The 14,215-nt window shown below is 42.7% G+C and overlaps 1 protein-coding gene across 5 annotated transcripts in view; it reads left to right on the forward strand.

Annotated features, from left to right (window-relative positions):
* CACNA1G (calcium voltage-gated channel subunit alpha1 G) overlaps nt 1-14,215 on the forward strand; it is a 317,812-nt gene that overhangs the window by 143,335 nt on the left and 160,262 nt on the right. For all 5 annotated transcript variants that reach the window (XM_083148098.1, XM_083148097.1, XM_083148094.1 and 2 more), the window contains exons 5-6: nt 2,542-2,701; nt 6,625-6,916. In XM_083148098.1, the coding sequence (XP_083004224.1) occupies nt 2,542-2,701; nt 6,625-6,916 (452 nt within the window). The remainder of the gene's footprint in view (nt 1-2,541; nt 2,702-6,624; nt 6,917-14,215) is intronic.

Here is a 14,215-nt window from a genome sequence, read left to right on the forward strand (position 1 = left end):
CAATGTGGCTGATGCTCTCCGCCACTCGCGGAGAGTCTTAACCCCTGCAGGGAGCAGGGAGTTTTCAGGGAGCCGGAAGCAGCCAGAGAGATTAAAGTCTCCCTGGCTGCTCCAGAGGACTGTGGAGGGGAGGGGGGCTCTCCAGGACCCAGGCTGCACCCCCCTATAGCCAGCGGGGGACCCAGTATTCACTGCACCCGTTTGTGCATAGTTACGTTCGGGTGCAGTGAATATATGAATATCTAATGAGCGGCTCGAGCGCTCCGGCCCCCTGCTGGCTGCACTGTGTAAAAAAAAAAAAAAAAATTAAAAAAATATATTTTTTTAAAAATTAAATATATATTCATGTGCTATAAGCACATGAATAAAAATAACATGCCCCTTCACAGAAAAAAAAAACTGATTTTTTGACACCAAAATTTCTTAAAAAAACCTTTTAGTTTAAAAGTTCACATTCCAGCTCTCCATCAAAAGATGGAGAATTGCTACACGGAGAGACAAGGAGAAAGTCACTTAGAAAGACGGAGAACATTTCACATTGAATAGGGTTGCTCGCTTTTGGAGAGCAAAATGCAGTAGCGCACGCAGGGGGGGTTTCTGGGTACCCAGAAACCCCCCCAGGAGCCTAAGTACCCTATGCTGAAAACTGAGGGTCCCCTCTTTCCATTGGTACAAGAATTTTAAAAATCGGCCCTTGGGAACCAGAGATATCTGACTTCAAAGCAGTGGTCCCCATCCAAGCCTGTTAATTGCTTTTCCCAGTCAGATATTTCAGGTTCTGTCTGATTTAGAGTTTTTCTGAGGGTATATTCCAAAAGCTGGGACTCTCCCCCTTTGATGGACACTAGTAGCTTGTCTCTACATCTCCCAGAACCAGAGATATCAGCCTTCCAGCAGCTGGTTACTGCTCCAGCTCCACACACCTGGTATGTAGTTGTATATGCTCGTTGGCAGATTGCTCTGGCTCCTGAACTCTGATCCCCTAGTCCCCAATACCATTTGGTAGGTGGGATTATCTGGTTTTTATTCCATTAAAATCTAAGAAATCTATTTCCGGGAACTGGAGATATCTGCAGTGAAGCAAGCTGTCCTCCCACCAGAAAATTGTGAATAATAAGCCCACTCCACTATACACCCCTCCTCTGCATATTAAACATCCTTTACCACCCAGGAAGTTATGTAACAGAACCCCTTCATTCAGCCCAATGCCCCCTTCTCCCACCTCATCTCCCACCATCTGTGCAGTAAAGGGGTAATTAGTGGAAATTACTGATCCAGGCCCTACGTACTGAGCGGTTGATATAATACCCCCTACCACCCACGGGACATCAAAGCTTCCCCCACCCCTACCGCTGGAAGAAAGGTAGGGGCCCATATACATTGCTATGTACAGGGGTCTACACTGCTGTTGCTGCCCCTGTAAGTGTGTATATATATATATATATATATATTTTATTATTATTTATATACATTTGGTCGATCTATAATACTTTAACTGTCCCGGCATATACTGGGTCACCTAAGTGTCCATCTCCGTGCTTTGCTCCGCCCCTCTGGAAACCCCCTTCTGAAAATCCTGCGTTTGCCACTGAAATGCTCCGTCCAAAGGCGAACAAAGCACAAGTTCTCCACAAAACACGGAGAACTTTTCTCATTGAATACTGCCCTCTGATGCCTCCCAGTTGCTGGATCTGAATTTCCTTAGTGGGTGCAACTATATCCGGAGTTGTTACACCAGTGGCTGTTGATATAAAGGCAAGTCTCCTCAGGTGCAGAAATGTCAAGGTCCTCAGTGAACCATGAGAAAATGGAGAGTTCTTAGTTGGTCTCTAACGCGTTTCCCCGCCTGCTGTGAGCGTCGGCGGCTTCCTCAGAGAGAGAATCAGTGAATTGTGCATGTGATTTTAACAGAAACACAGAGCACATAATAAATAGGTTGAACTCAATGGACTAACATATTTTTTCAGCCTTAATTACTATGTATAATAAGCATATTGTAGGGTGTGTGCTACATCTGTAGGCTTACCCTGGATGGAATAGGTCACGCAATGAAGAAGATGACAAAAGTGGGAGGGAGGTTGCAGCATCCTAACATTCTGAATAGGGTCCCGCCATAACCATCAGGTCCATGCCTTTTTCATTCCATCCAAAAGTGTACCAGGTGAGGCAGCCATGTTGGGTGCACTACGGAAGTTACAGTGTGGGAGATAAGTCATACAAGCATCCAAGGCAATGTGATATATATGATGCATTGCGATATATATGCATAGAACTAGGAGAAGTACATTCTGCCCATATGAAGATGCACTTCACTAGAGGTATGACACACACATGCATGGGGTTTTTCACTGTTGACACTGAAACGTAGCACAGTTGTGCTCGCCGTGCTTCGGGCTCGGTGGCTCACTAGGCTCGGCACACTATTTTATTCTACCACCATGCCCTAGTGGCTCAAAAAACAGTGAAAAACCCCATGTTGATCTTATGACCCTGTCAACTTTCCCCAATGGTCGCACTAATGCATTATGTTCTTTTTTCCAGGTATGCGAATTCTTGTTACTTTGCTGTTGGACACATTACCAATGTTGGGCAATGTCCTTCTACTTTGCTTCTTTGTCTTCTTTATATTTGGGATTATTGGGGTGCAGCTTTGGGCTGGTCTGCTACGAAACCGCTGCTTCCTCCCTGAAAACTTCAGCCTGTAAGTTGACAAGGAAACTGAATAGATTGTAAGAATATGTATAAATGTAATACATTGTTTTCAATCATTGGCTCCTAAGGATGTACACGCTACAATGATAAAGGCCTGATTTGATGATTCAGTGCAAATTGGATGGCAAATCGGGCATATCGTTCAGTGCATACTGTATACCTATTTTGTGTGCTTCCACATTCGCAGGTTACATCTTCTGGTTGAGGGAAAAAATGGAGGGGGTTTGTGGAGCGCTCAAAAAATTAAATCAATATAAATACTGTGAAAATTAGATAGGTTGGATAAATTTACAGCTAATAATAAATTTGATCAATTGGGTATTTCAAAATATAAATTAATTTAATTATCACATAAAATAAGAATAATAATAAAAATACAATTAATATAAATGCGCATAAAATGACACATAAATGAATATATTGCACTTCGGTTAAATCATGAAGGGCATACAGTAAACCGCTTGTTGTTAATTAATGACTTAATAAGGACAATGGATACTTAAGTGAGTCCTGCTTGTTCCTGGATGGTGCTCTCCTCTTGTTACGTGTTTGTAGTCCCCACATGGGATGAAGGGAGGGGGGGCTGGGATATGGGGGGGGATCCGGATTCAGCTGGTACTTGTGGGTGTCCAATTTTTCCTGCTGGAGACCTTGATCTTTGGTTTCACTGGTGGGCAAGATGGAAATACCTCACTTCTCGGAAAGAAGGCTCCAAAAATCAGCAGGTGGTGGTTTTCCCAATTTGTACATCCAGTTAAGGGGTGCCGGCAGGATATGTGGTGGGTCCGTGGGGGGGCAAGAGGAGTCGCTGGTTCAAGGGGAATGAGTGGTGATAGGACAACTTTCTCAAAGGTATGTCTTACCTTACCTAGCACAACGAAACGCGTCAGTTTAACCCTTGTTTGGACTCTGGATACCACCACTCCCTTTGAACCAGCGACTCCTCTTGCCCCCCCACGGACCCACCACATATCCTGCCGGCACCCCTTAACTGGATGTACAAATTGGGGAAACCACCACCTGCTGATTTTTGGAGCCTTCTTTCCGAGAAGTGAGGTATTTCCATCTTGCCCACCAGTGGAACCAAAGCTCAAGGTCTCCAGCAGGAAAAATTGGACACCCACAAGTACCAGCTGAATCCGGACCCCCCCCCCTCCCTTCATCCCACGTGGGGACTACAAACACGTAACAAGAGGAGAGCACCATCCAGGAACAAGCGGGACTCACTTAAGTATCCATTGTCCTTATTAAGTCATTAATTAACAACAAGCGTTTACTGTATGCCCTTCATGATTTATCCTAAGTGCAATATATTCATTTTTTATGTGTCATTTTATGCGCATTTATATTAATTGTATTTTTATTATTATTCGTATTTTATGTGATAATTAAATGAATTTATATTTTGTGATACCCAATTGATCAAATATATTATTAGCTGTAAATTTATCCAATCTATCTAATTTTCACAGTGTTTATAGTGATATAATTTTTTAAAAGCTCCACAAACCCCTCCATTTTTTCCCTCGTACATAACCTGTTAGGGGATTGAACCTGTGTGAGCTGCCACAAAACAACCCACCCGCCAAGCACCTTTATCACCTGGTGGTGATCCTCTTGTCCCTTCTGGTCGTCTGGTCAGCCCTGGTATAGGGTCAACCAGAAGATATTGCTCATGATGTCAAATGCCACATGGCATGTTAGATTGTGCTGAATTAAGCACGTGTGTACGCACTTGCCAATGCAGGGACCCGTCACTCGTCAAACATGCAAGCTACACATCTTTCTGGCTTTGTATCTAGGTAGTATGAATATGACTGTAGTGTCATTTGGTTTAATATTTTAGCAGATCATATGAGTTTTTCAGGCACGTTTAGTAACTTTTGTACTGCCCACGGTGTACAGTATCCAGAAACATTTCATAGGACAAAAAGCAAACATTCTTATGAGCGATGGAGCCAGCCAGGCACACAGGAATGGAAAGCATATCATTGTTTTTAGAAGTCCTCATTTCAGATTGTGCCAGAAGAATCTCTTTATTCACAAGTGTTAGTGTTAATAATTGGATATGGGGAGAAAGCAATTATCCATGGTAATTTAGCACAAACTGATTGATCCCTCAGGGCTAATCAATTGTTCCTGAATTGAAACCGCAAGCAGCATTTATCAAGTTTTTTTTATTTTACACCACTGAACAGATGTGAAAATAAATCCCCAATAACTAGGGGGTTAACAGGTGTCACAACACTATTAGTGCATGAATCTGAACTTTTCACAGATTCTAGATATTTACAGCTCTAATTGAATTAGCCTTAAATAGCTATTTTTGGGATGCATAGAAGTTTGTACTTCAAAAACATACATATGTAAATTACCCCCCATCGCAAGCCACATATCTTAGATGGGTGTCACCCCAAAATTTAAAATGGCAATCATATTATTGTACATGCCAAACCAGACATGACCTGCATTTGATATGAGTACCGTTTTACATTTTGCAGCCATATCCGACAGTAGCGCACGCAGGGGGGGGGGGGTTCTGAGTACCCAGAAACCCCCCCAGGAGTCTGAAAGCTGAGGGTCCCCTCTTTCCATGGATACAAGAATTTTAAAAATCGGCCCTTGGGAACCGGAGATATCTGACTTCAAAGCAGTGGTCCCCATCCAAGCCTGTTAATTGCTGTTCCCAGTCAGATTTTTCAGTTTCTGTCTGACTTAGAGTTTTTCTGAGGGTATATTCCAAAAGCTGGGACTCTCCCCCTTTGATGGACACTAGTAGCTTGTCTCTACTGTTCCCAGAACCAGAGATATCAGCCTTCCAGCAGCTGGTTACTGCTCCAGCTCCACACACCTGGTATGTAGTTTTATATTCTCATTGGCAGATTGCTCTGCCTTCTGAACTCTGATCCCCTAGTCCCAATACCATTTGGTAGTTGGGATTCTCTAGTTTTTAATTTCATTAAAATCTAAGAAATCTATTTCTGGGAACTGGAGATATCTGCAGTCAAGCAAGCTGTCCTCTCACCAGAAAATTATGAATAATAAGCCCACTCCACTATACACCCCTCCTCTGCATATTAAACATACTCTACCACCCTGGAAGTTATGTATCAGGGCCCCTTCATTCAGCCCAATGCCCCCTTCTCCCACCTCATCTCCCACCATCTGTGCAGTAAAGGGGTAATTAGTGGAAATTACTGATCCAGGCCCTACATGCAGAGCGGTTGATATAATACCCCCTACCACCCGCGGGACATCAAAGCTTCCCCCACCCCTACGGCTGGAGGATCGGTAGGGGCCCCAATACATTGCTATTCCCAGGGGTCTACACTGCTGTTGACGCCCCTGTATGTTTGTGTGTGTATATATATATATATATATATATATATTATTATTATTATTATTTATATACATTTGGTCTATCTATAATACTTTAACTGACTCGGAATATACTGGGTCACCTAAGTGTCCATCTCCGTGCTTTGCTCCGCCCCTCTGGAAACCCCCTTCTGAAAATCCTGCGTTTGCCCCTGCCCGACGCTTAGTAAATCTAGCCCAAGGTCGATGTGATTATTTAAGTAAATTAAGGGCATATCCCCAAGCTATTCTTGATGTCATTAAACAGAATCCAATATTTGGGTCTTCCCTTGTGGCTAATTGCAGGGAGAAATATAAAATAAAGCTATACGAAAAGGCTAGGTGGACCTGCTGGGAATACCATAATGTCTCATGCACAGAGTGATGCCTGTACTTAACAACAACCCCCCCCAAAAAAAAATGTTAAGGGCAGTCTACCTAGAAATAGACTTCCTTAGGTTCTAATTTAGACAACTAGCATTGATTATTTCTGTTATAGTGTCAGTTTTGTCATTTGCTTCTCAACCAACGCAGTCTTTAATGTGTTTCTTGCAGTCCTCTTTCCCTGGAATTGGAACGGTACTATCAGACAGAGAATGAGGATGAGAATCCTTTCATCTGCTCACAAGCCAGAGAAAATGGCATGCGGTACTGCCGCAGTGTCCCTACACGGAGGGAAGAAGGCCTTGAGTGTACACTGGATTATAATTTTTATAATAACACCAGCAATACTTCATGTGTCAACTGGAATCAGTATTATACAAACTGTTCAGCTGGGGAACATAACCCTTTCAAAGGTGCTATCAATTTTGATAATATTGGGTATGCTTGGATTGCAATTTTTCAGGTAAGAATTTATAGGTATTTTATGCATTACAATATAATATTTATTTTGTTTTTGAAAATGTATATGAAACATCACATACTGTAACTGCATGTAAGCTGATCACCCAAAGAGTGTCTGTATGGAAATAAAACAATCAGCAACAACTGTCACGTATCTAGAGCTTTATACAAGGACAGTGACAGCTCCTGGCTCACTCATTGCCCCGCAATTGTACTCAGTGGATATTCTCTGTGAATGAGACTAGTAATAGAGCGCAACGGAATATGCTGCGCTATATAAGAAACTGTAAATAAATAATAGATCAGTCTTGCGTGAGCTCTTTATTTGCTACATAACTGTGGGCGTTGGGTTAATGCTTGCAGTATTCCCCTTTTTTCCTTTACAACTTACTCACAGCCCACTGACCACCAGTTTTGTATAATTATTATTATTATTATGTATTTATTAACAGTTTCTTATATAGCGCACACATATTCCGCAGCGCTTTACAAAGAATATTTGACATCAGTCCCCAGTGGAGCTTACAATCTATATTCCCTACCACATGTACACGGACACACAGACATTCTAGGGTTAATTTTGTTATTTTAGTTTTGGATTGTGGGAGGAAACCGGAGTACCCGGAGGAAACCCATGCAAGTGGTAGGGGGGGGGGGGGAATAAACAAACTCTGCACAGTTAGAGCCATGGTGGGAATTGAACCCATGACCTCAGTGATGTGATGCAGTAATGCTAACCATTACACCATCCGTACTTAACTATCTAAGGGCCTGATTCAGACCTATTAGCTGCCGACCGAGCAGATAAACGGCACCCTGGCAAACGCACGCCCCGCCGCCAAGCAAATCCCACATTTGCATGCGAGTGGATGCAAATCATTTGATAATGGTTTCTCATTATCAAATAATTTTTTCTCCACTCATAATGAATATTCAGCCAGGACTTACTTTTCATTTGAACCCGAATTCAGGGGGTATCGCTGAAGTCATGTGACGTCATCCGCCTGCCCCAAGCAGACATCCACACCTGCAACTGCAGGGGTACATCCAGCGTTTTATGGGCACGTCCATAAAACGCTGCATGTTCCCCTGCTTCCGCCCCATGCCCGCCCCCATTCTGCCCACTATGAAGAAAACACCATGGCAAGTGTGAAACTCGTCAATGGTGTTCGCTCTGGGAGTTTGCACATGCGCATATTCGCACATGCACCGTTGGACAGGGGAGCTAATTCGTCCCGCAGCAAACGGGTCTGAATCACCCCCTAAGCATAGAAATACACAGACAATTCAGCGTTGCTGCAAACCTATATTTATTTATGTTTTCTTATAGCACCATTTTTAGAGAAATAAGAAAAATGCTTCTGAAATATAATTACTAATTTACAAATACAGTGCCTGACGCAGAGGCGAAATCACGTCATCCATATGTGCTCCTGCCTTGTGTACATGGAAATAAAGACATGTATCTGCCATTACATAAACTATACAGAGAGATTTAGAGGGTTATTCTGATTCACTCGGAAAGGCACAATCACTCTCTAATGGACAAAACCATGTGCACTGCAGGTGGGGCTGATGTAACATGTGCAGACAGAGTTAGATTTGGGTGGGGGGTGTACTTCAAACATATATCTATATTGCAGTGTAAAAATAAAGCAGCCAGTATTTACCCTGCACAGAAACAATAAAACACCCAAATCTAACTCTCTCTGCACATGTTACATCAGCCCCACCTGCAGTGCATTTGGTTTTGTCCATTGAAGAGTGATTGTGCCTTTCAGAGTGAATCAGAATAACCCCCGTATTACTGAGGCTGAATGTCAGTTATTTCTGTGCAATACATACAGCAGCTAAGTTACCTTCTGCAGTACAAGGAGTATAATCTTTACCACAATTCAGAAACACAATGGGCAGTATTCAATGAGGCTGATTCGCCAGGTTTTTATGGCGATTTTGTGCTGTAAGGCGAATTTCTGACTAAAACGGTGAATCACCCTATTCAATGACCAGATGGCGAATACATTTCAAGGTTTTTTTCGCCATGATTCACCGAGTAGCAATCGCTATCTTTTTATGGTGAAGTGGAATGTGAACTTTTAAACTAAAGTGTTTTGTTTTTACATTTGGTGTAAAAAAATCTGGAATTTTATTCTGAGGAGGGGCATGCTATTTTTATTCATGTGCTGTAAGCACATGAATATATATTTAATTTAAAAAAAAATATATATATATTTTTTTTTTACACAGACCAGCCAGCAGGGGGCCGGAGCCGAGCCGCTCATTAGATATTCATATATTCACTTCACCCGATCATTACATATGCATGATCGGGTGTAGTGAATATACCCGGTCCCCTGCTGGCACCCCCGGGGGGCAGCCTGTGCTGCCTGGCTCCCGGGGAGCCCACCTCCCCCCCACAAACGTTCTGGGGCAGGCAGGGAGACTTCTATCTCAAGCAAAAAGGAGAAAAGGAAATGTCTTTCTGTGTGGTGCACCTCATGAGAAAAATAGCATAAAATTTAGCTTTTATTAACTTATATTAAAAGACAAAGAGGCGAAATATAGACAAAACAGTGAAACATAAAACACGGACAGTGTATTAAAAAGGATAAGCGAATTTATCCTCACTCAGTGTGGCCCAATTCCCCTGTGGTCCCCTTTAAGAGTTTGCAAACGGTGTTTCTTTTTTAATTAGAACCGTGCTGACAGGCAGTGAGTACTAGTATTGTGGGAGTACAACATGCTTTACTATATGTGCCCTGTCAGATTGGAGTTGTGTCCAGAAATCTGGAAATGCCTATCACCTTAAGCACTATGGCTTGGAAACTGTGTAACCAATATACCAATTAATCCCAGATAGTGTGGTATTAATTAGGGAGTTACAGAGGCCCCTCCAAAAAGCACTTGCACGCCAACTTGGTGACACCTCCTGCTATAGAAAACTTACCTTCAACCCCACTAATGATTATCTAGAGGGATATCAGAGGCTGATTGAGCAAGCCTACAGGGATGGGACCCTTGTGAAAACACAATACGACTTTTTACAAGTTAAGAATGTGAAGATCCCCACCCTGTATCTCCTGCCCAAGACTCACAAGTGCGAGAGAAATCCCCCGGGCAGACCCATTGTGTCAGGGATGGGTAATCTCACTGAGAAAGCTTCACAATTTGTGGATCACTATCTCAGAAAGTATGTTACCACACTACCATCCCATGTACGTGACACAATGGATGTCTTAAACAAAATACAAGGAATTACCCTCAATGCTGATGCCTGGCTGGTAACATGCGATGTGGAAAGTCTGTATACCAGCATTATCCACACGCATGGTATACACGCTGCCAAATACTTTCTAAGTATGGATCGAGATACCCCTCTTAACGAATTCCTTTTAAAATTGCTGCGGTTTGTTTTATCCAAAAACTACTTTGTGTGTGAGGACAAATTCTACCTCCAGGTACAGGGGACCGCGATGGGTAGCACATGGGCCCCCACGTATGCGAACCTGTACCTGGGGTGGTGGGAGCGGGAGTGTGTATTTATTGAGGAGCATGAGACCTACACTGACCACATATTATTGTGGTTACGTTACATTGATGATTTGCTGATAGTGTGGGAAGGGGACATTGGTCTGTTCATAGAGTTTATGAGGAAGCTGAATGACAACCAGCTAAACCTCAAACTTACCTTCCATACCAGCCAGAAAGAGGTAGAATACCTAGACCTCCGCATCAGCATTGAGAGAGATGGGTCCATATCCACGGACATCTTCCGGAAAAGTACGGCCACCAACTCCCTGCTACACAGCAGCAGTGCGCACTTTCCCCCGGTCATCAAGGGACTTCCCAAAGGGGAATATTTGAGAACCAAGCGCAACTGCTCAGGACAAACCACCTATGAAGAAAGAGCTGACCAGCTTGATAGCAGACTCATTCACAGAGGGTACAGCAAGAGGGCTATCCGCAAAGCCAGGAAGGAAGTTCACAGATGTGACAGGGAACAACTCCTGGTACCCGGTCAGAGAAAAAAAAAAAAAAAAAGATGACCAACCTGAGAAAATAAGGTTCATTGGAACCTTCTGCCGTGAATGGCGAGAGGTCCAAAGTGTGTTGAATAAACATCTTCACATTCTCAAGACTGATAGAGATCTGGAAAAGATCCTAGGGGACAGAGTGGATATCAGTTGGAGGCGTAGTGACAATCTCAGGGACATGTTAGTTCACAGCCACCTCGAGACAGAAACCCAGATTACCATCTCAAAGAAGGGCTCATTCAAGTGTGGCACTTGCAAAACATGTTCCCTGATGATTCCCTGTCAATCATATACTGACAGATACGGGAAGACGTGGAGAATAGGCCAATACATCACCTGTGATACCGCAGGGGTTATCTACAATTTAGAGTGCCCCTGCGGTAAGCACTATATTGGCAAAACCCGCCGACCTCTCAAAAAGAGACTGTCAGAACACCCTGACAGAAAGCCCTGACACCTGTTGCTAGGCATTTCTTCAAATATCATGGAAGTAATCCCATGGGTTTGAAGGCATTTGGTATGATGAAAATTGTGATGGGAATAAGGAGAGGAGACTGGGACCGCGAGCTCTTGAAGCAAGAGACTCGACTAATCTTCTTGATGGACACAATGTCCCCTAAGGGACTCAATGAAGAGAACAATTTCTCGGTCTATCTGTAAAAGGAATCACTTTAAATCATCATTTGCCGATTGTTCCCTTATCATTGTCCCTCTTCTTACCCTGAAGTTCTTTTCTTGGAGTCCGACCTACCACACTCAGATACCATGACCAAGCCTCCTCAAGTGGAATCTGTGTCTCCCCGATCAATATATTTATTCACTCCCATTAAAAAGTATGGTTACATATTCCCAACCTCATTAATGATCACAAATTATAGTATACAGGGGACAATTTTTCATGCTCCTTCCCCCATTTTCACGGCACACCAATGATGGTGTGGTGTAGTCCCACAAGAAGATAAGATACACTATACCTCCTAATCCATCACTTCAGGTATACCCCTCACCTACACAATTCACCAGGGAATTATTCCCCTGGCGTCATTTAACACTTACAAGACACTCCTGTTCCAGGAAGATATCACTAGTGGTTTTTGTTTCTATTTTTTCACTCTCACCTGATTTTTAAGTTTGTTTTCACTTTCCCTGGCATGGGACTATAGCTATCAATGTCCTTACACACATTTTCACATGACCGCACATCTCCAATTATATCAGATGAACATTTACATACTCAGAGGTGTATGCTCATCACGTAAGACTATTGAGGCTGGCGCAGATGGCATCAGATCCGTACGGCACCTTGATACCCAGTATGGAAACATTTGCAGTTTCCTTATAGTGACACTACCATAGGTATACAGGACATATGCTGCCACAACACCAGTTACACTGGTTAGGTGGACCCACCCCCCCCCCTCTTTTTCTCCTCCCCTTTTTTTCTCTTTCCCCTTTCTCTCCCCCCCCCCTCCTTTGGCCTCCGAACTATGGGGACGTCACCAGTATGTCACCAACCCAGATTACGCCTCAGCAGGTGCGGATATGTGACATCAATGTACATTTAACCACAAGCAGAACTCAGTCCTTGAACATTTAGCCTTACTAAGGTCCCAAACTCTGACGGATCATATAGAACAGAGATCAACATACATGTGATATATGTAAGGCACCTCCAAGCCAATTGACTTTTAGAACAACTTACCCCTGTGTTCTCACAGGTTAGCAAGTATATATATATATATATATATATATATATATATATATATTTTTTTTTTCTTGTTATACTTGTCCTTTTACCAATCTTTCTCCCTTTCGCCCATCAACCTGTCTAGTAGAGGGTGAACAAATTTCCAGAGTGGAATCTAGATATGAGAATGATAGGAGATTAACTGCAATAGTCAACACTCAACAAAATCATCTCTTTAATAAATATTTTCTCACTTCTCTATCATTATTATTGTGTGACATATATGTTGAAAAAGTCGGGCACATGCCCAAGCATATCCCTATGTGTATGGTATTCTCCCAATGCACGTTATGTTCACCATAATATTCAGTTCTGAAACCATACTATGTATAAAGATCGCATGGAGGCTACACACCTGCAGATATGTGGTGTTTCCAGCACAGAATGAATGAATATACTGAGTGGAATTTAGATGCGAGAATGATGTCCCTGTGGGGAGATTAACTGCAACAGTTAACACCTAATAAAATCTTAGTGCTTTGGTCATCTTCATCTTTCTAATAAACATTTTTTCACCTGTTTATTATTACCATTGTGTGACACATATGTTGAAAAAGTCAGGTACATGCCTGTATATATCCTTATGTGCACGGTATTCCACCAATGCACGTTATGTTCACCATAAAAAATTCAGGTCTGAAATTAGGTTATGTACAAAAATTGCATGGAGGCTACACACCTGCAGATATGTGGTGTGTATGCCGTGCAGTAGAAGATTCAGTACTTATGTATTATCTGGGCTCCCATGTTAAATGCACCCCATTTTTTCATACCCCTACTATCCAACTACGCATGGAGTTGATTTTATATAGTGTGGCGAGCGCAGCGAGCCACCGTGCCCGAAGCGTGGCGAGCGCAGCGAGCCCCGCGAGGGGATGCGGTCTCATAAGAAAAACGGGAGCCCAGATATTACATAAGTACCGAAGATTCAATCCAGCATCAGGATGCTGCTATGTTAGCATATCCCTATGTGTATGGTATTCTCCCAATGCACGTTATGTTCACCATAAGATTCAGGTCTGAAACCATGCTATGTATAAAGATTGCATGGAGGCTACACACCTGCAGATGTGTGGTGTTTCCAGCACAGAATGAATGAATATCCTGAGTGGAATTTAGATGCGAGAATGATGTCCCTGTGGGGAGATTAACCGCAACAGTTAACACCTAACAAAATCTTAGTGCTTGGGTCATCTTCATCTTTCTGATAAACATTTTTCACTTGTTTATTATTACAACTGTGTGACACATATGTTGAAAAAGTCAGGCACATGCCTGTATATATCCTTATGTGCACGGTATTCCACCGATGCACGTTATGTTCACCATAAAATTCAGGTTTAAAATTATTGTATGTACAAAAATTGCATGGAGGCTACACACCTGCAGATGTGTGGTATGTATGCCGTGCAGGAGAAGATTCAATCCAGCATTAGAATGTGGATTACCATACACACACCCACGGGATGAATGACCAATGAATGGGCGTATTGCACACACCTACCTGCAACACCTCATG

This window comes from Crinia signifera, chromosome 6 (assembly GCF_055691185.1).
Source record: "Crinia signifera chromosome 6, ASM5569118v1, whole genome shotgun sequence".
NCBI classification, from domain to species: Eukaryota; Metazoa; Chordata; class Amphibia; order Anura; family Myobatrachidae; genus Crinia; species Crinia signifera.